The sequence below is a fragment of the Atta cephalotes genome, assembly GCF_000143395.1.
Source record: "Atta cephalotes unplaced genomic scaffold scaffold00077, whole genome shotgun sequence".
Classification (NCBI taxonomy): Eukaryota; Metazoa; Arthropoda; class Insecta; order Hymenoptera; family Formicidae; genus Atta; species Atta cephalotes.
In genome coordinates this window covers 662,428-666,639 of record NW_012130141.1, presented here as the reverse complement: position 1 = coordinate 666,639, position 4,212 = coordinate 662,428, and the positions used below count along the sequence as shown (strand labels likewise).

General features: G+C 31.9%; 1 protein-coding gene across 1 annotated transcript in view; it reads left to right on the top strand.

Annotated features, from left to right (window-relative positions):
* Nucleotides 1–3,893, top strand: part of LOC105624428 (semaphorin-1A-like) — a gene marked incomplete at its 5' end in the record, with an annotated part of 111,902 nt that extends 108,009 nt beyond the window's left edge. Inside the window, 3 exons of the mRNA XM_012205794.1 lie at nucleotides 421–705; nucleotides 2,471–2,608; nucleotides 3,577–3,893. Coding sequence (XP_012061184.1) covers nucleotides 421–705; nucleotides 2,471–2,608; nucleotides 3,577–3,893 — 740 coding nt within the window. The remainder of the gene's footprint in view (nucleotides 1–420; nucleotides 706–2,470; nucleotides 2,609–3,576) is intronic.
* Nucleotides 3,894–4,212: the final 319 nt, after the last annotated feature.

The following is a 4,212-nucleotide window of genomic DNA, read 5'->3' as shown; positions in this document are numbered from 1 at the left end:
TATCTACGCGAAGTTTTCGTGTATTTAATAGTAACATTTTAAGTAGTTTAATAGTAACATTTTTAAGTATTTGGAAATGTCACGCTTTTCCATATTCTTTAAATAACTTTCTTATTTGTGTGATCGAACCTATTATCTCTCTATTGATTGGATATTTGGCGTAAATAGATCGAAATTTTATTTTAAATTAGAAAATTTAAATTAGAAAATAAATAATAATCGAAAGTATCTATAACTTTTAAAAAATTTATTTTCATATACATTTATTTGATTTTATTTATTTATTTTATTTATTTATTTTTTAAACAAATAAAAACTAAAATAAAAATTAAAACATATTTTGCAATTTTGTAATACATAGCATTATTTGTTTCACATTATTTTATATTTATTTATATGATGTGCAATTCTTTATTGCAGGTCAAGCGATCAAAGATCTTTTGGTAGTTCATCTAGCTGGCGAAGCAAGTAAACTGGTGGTGTTTGCGGACTCTGAGATTCGCGCAGTTCCCTTACATCATTGTGACTCACCTGCTGCGGCTACTTGCAGATCTTGCGTCGCCTTACAAGATCCTCATTGCGCCTGGGATGCGACCGCGAACCTCTGCGTGGCGGTATTGACGAAACTCCATGACAACGACGCCGACAAGACACTGTTTCAAGATATCCCGACCGGTAGACACAGAAGCTGTGGGCACGAGCCAGGTACTGTCTTTGATGTATATACTATATTGTAATTGTAATTGTCGGGATTATTTCCGAAAATGTGTGAATATATGTATGATATATTATGGTATACCGCTATCTCTGATCGCTTGTTTAATAATTTTATGACTTAATTCTCTTTTCCATTTTTTATTTTAATTTTCTTTTACTACGAATGCAAAGTTATACAAGTTGGTTTGAATAATATAAATTTTTCGAACTTGAAACTCAGATGTATCTACTTCTATTTGAATATTTTGAGAGCACGCAGTTTACTCAAATTTATTTTTGATAATTGGTTTCGGACAAATAATAAGATTGTGCTTTTTATATGTTATATACGAATTCAACGTACGGATTTTACGAAATTTCGAGATTTTTTTTCGAAAAGTTTTCTGTGCAACTTTTGATATCGTAACCTATTTAACCTTGTACTTTCAACACGAACAATTAATTTTGTTCCTCAGCATGCAATACTCATTCTGCGAAAGGAAGATCATAAAATTATAAAATAGGAAATTAAAAATTTAAATAGAAAATTGAAAAAAATAGACAATCTTTTTAAAATTCATAAAACTTTCTTAAAATCTCTTCTCCTAAGTGTATTTATTTTAATTACGCTTCCTCCACTTTGTTCCTCTTTCTTATAAGCATATATTTTGAATATACGTCTAGCTATTTTAAAATAAAAAATAGAAAAGAGACAACTCATCTAATATAAAACATAATAATGTATAACAATCAAAATATGTGATTATTTTTTTGTGGGCACGCTTTTTTGTCTAATAAATAAAAAAAAATACGCTGCTAAAGAATACATGGATAATACATTTTTTGGGGCAACTTTTTGTAACTCCTAACATCAAACTGCTTCACATCTGACTTTTTCTTTTGATTTTGATTTTGTTTTGACATGTAATTTTATTTAAAAAATCGGGAAAAAAAATTGAAAAAGAATTTTATTGAAAGATAGTTTGTCCTAAAAAGAATAAAATATAAATGTTTATAATAATATAGCCAAAATACCTATATAAAATTTGAATTAAAAAAAAATTTCAAAAATATATGTACGCTATATCTGTGTCAGATCTGAAACAATTAAGTAATATTTTTCGCATGTTCAACTATGCTAAGAATACTGCTCGCACGGCTAACACAGCTCATGATCAGCTATTTCATAGTATACATATCTATTTATGCGTACGCTAGATGTTATGTATATTTTCGCAGCGTTTCCAGGTCGGGTGCATCAGATATTAATGATGGTTAATGTTCATCATGACTTCGAACTGTTTGAAATTGTATTTGAAATTGAAATTTAGAAATTGCAAATATTTCACATGAAAAGTTAAAAAGCAACAATTAAATTAATCCAGAAAAAAATAAATTTTAAATATTTCATTTCACAGTCATGGTGTACGAATATATAAATGTCATGTCTAGGTCCACTTGATGCTACAAATGCTTCGAAACATTTTTTGATTGATCAGTTAGTAAAATTCTTTCTTCGCTTGATCAATCAAAAGTTTCGAAACATTTGTAGCATCAAGCGGACCGCACCCTAGTAGTAATAAAAAGCAAAATGAACGAGTTTATGCAACCATCTAAAAGTTTCCTTATCATAAATGTGATATCTAAATCTAAATCTATAAATGTCGAATATAAAGACATACATGATATCTAATGTACGCTGCAATAACTATGCGAAATCATTTTATACGTAATCATCTGTCGTCTGTCATCATATTGGTAAATGTTACTCCAGAGGTAACGAAGTCCGTCCAACCAGCGGTGGCGCGCGAAATTGGGCGCGAAGAGTCCGATGGAGAGAATGAAATCATCATCGAATTGGATCGGGAAAATCAGTACGGTCGTACACAGCCAAGGGCTAATGAGCCTCAAGGTAACCAACATCATCACATCACACTGATATAGTTCAGTTACCTACAGTGTTCGAAAATCCCTCTCATAATATACGATCCCGCTTTAACTGATTCTCCTGGTATTTTGTTTTCCGAAGCGGACTTATTTTTATGTTTGCAACTAATGTCTTATTGATATGCTAACAGAATGATCCGTTATTGATGGTATAACTGAGAAAAGAAATATCAATATCATTTTTCTTTTTCTTTATGTGTAGCTTTGTTTTTTTTTAAAGAAAAAACAAGGTTTGAAAAATAAAACAATATTTTTTCTATTTTAAGATTATATAATTTTTACGTTCGATTAATTTATTTTAATTATGATTCTCTGTTCTTCTCTTTTTTCTCTATATAAAATTAAATAAATAAATAAAACTAAAATAAAAATATGGTTTTAATATTTTACAAAAGCGTTATTCGACATTCGTAATTATTTTCTATTTGATTGTTTTATTGTTTTAAATACAATTAATTTTATATAGCAACTATAAAAAACACGTTGAACCATTTATATTGCAATGTAGTTAAAAATTGTTTAAATAAAATTTTTTAATAAAAACAATACCACTTATTTATATTAATTATATTATTAGTTATATAGGTATATTTTCCGATTTTTTAAATCGATTTTCTTGAGAACGAAACATTGTATAAAGAAATTTTATTTAGCATTTAAATAGAATCGTGATCTTTCTGATATATAATATCTTTCTTGATTATATTATCAAAATACTTAATTTTACTTCTAACGAAACATTCTGTCACATTTATTGTACGGATGTTTACAGTGATCAATTATGTTTTTATTGTTTGTATTATTATTCATTTTTCTTATTCGCTTTAATTTTTTCCTTCCATTCCGAACACTAGAGACAAAACGCGCGAGCAGTTTTCGCAAAAGACAATCCTAATACTTAGTGTTCTTCAATTTGTTGTATTCTGATTACAGGCGTGACCGTAACACCGGTAGTATATTCGGCCCAAACATTAACGGGTGCGCTAATAGGGACTTGTTTCTGTTCTCTGGTGGCTGGTTTCGCCTTTGGTTTCTGGTTCTCTCAGAGATTACGCGGATCATCATACCCAGAACCCTCCGAGCAACGACAACAACTCAATCGACTAACAGAGAATTCGGAGTCGCCTGGATTCAACAACAAGTCCATCAATCTCGTGCTGAATGTGCCGCCCAAGAACCCGAATGGCAAGAACGCGAATTCGTCCGCGGAAAACAAGCCAGTACAAAAGGTGAAGAAAACGTATATATGATACAGAAGGCGACACAGAGCCGTTTGAGGCTTGCCACAGGACCCCACGGGTTCTGGCGCATCTTCCACTTCCTCTTCCTCCGATCTCGCGGAATCGGATGAACGCAACGACGAGGACGGCGATGACGATGAGGACGACGACGGAACGACGCCCACAAGCCTCACCACCGGTATCGCCACGGATCATACTAACAACACACATAAGCTGGACGAGGATCACTACGAGGATCATTACGAGAGTATTGGGAATGATGAGGTCTGCACACTCGAATACTTCGATGGTTACGACACGCAGCAACGATCCGCAGCGGCCCAGAGAT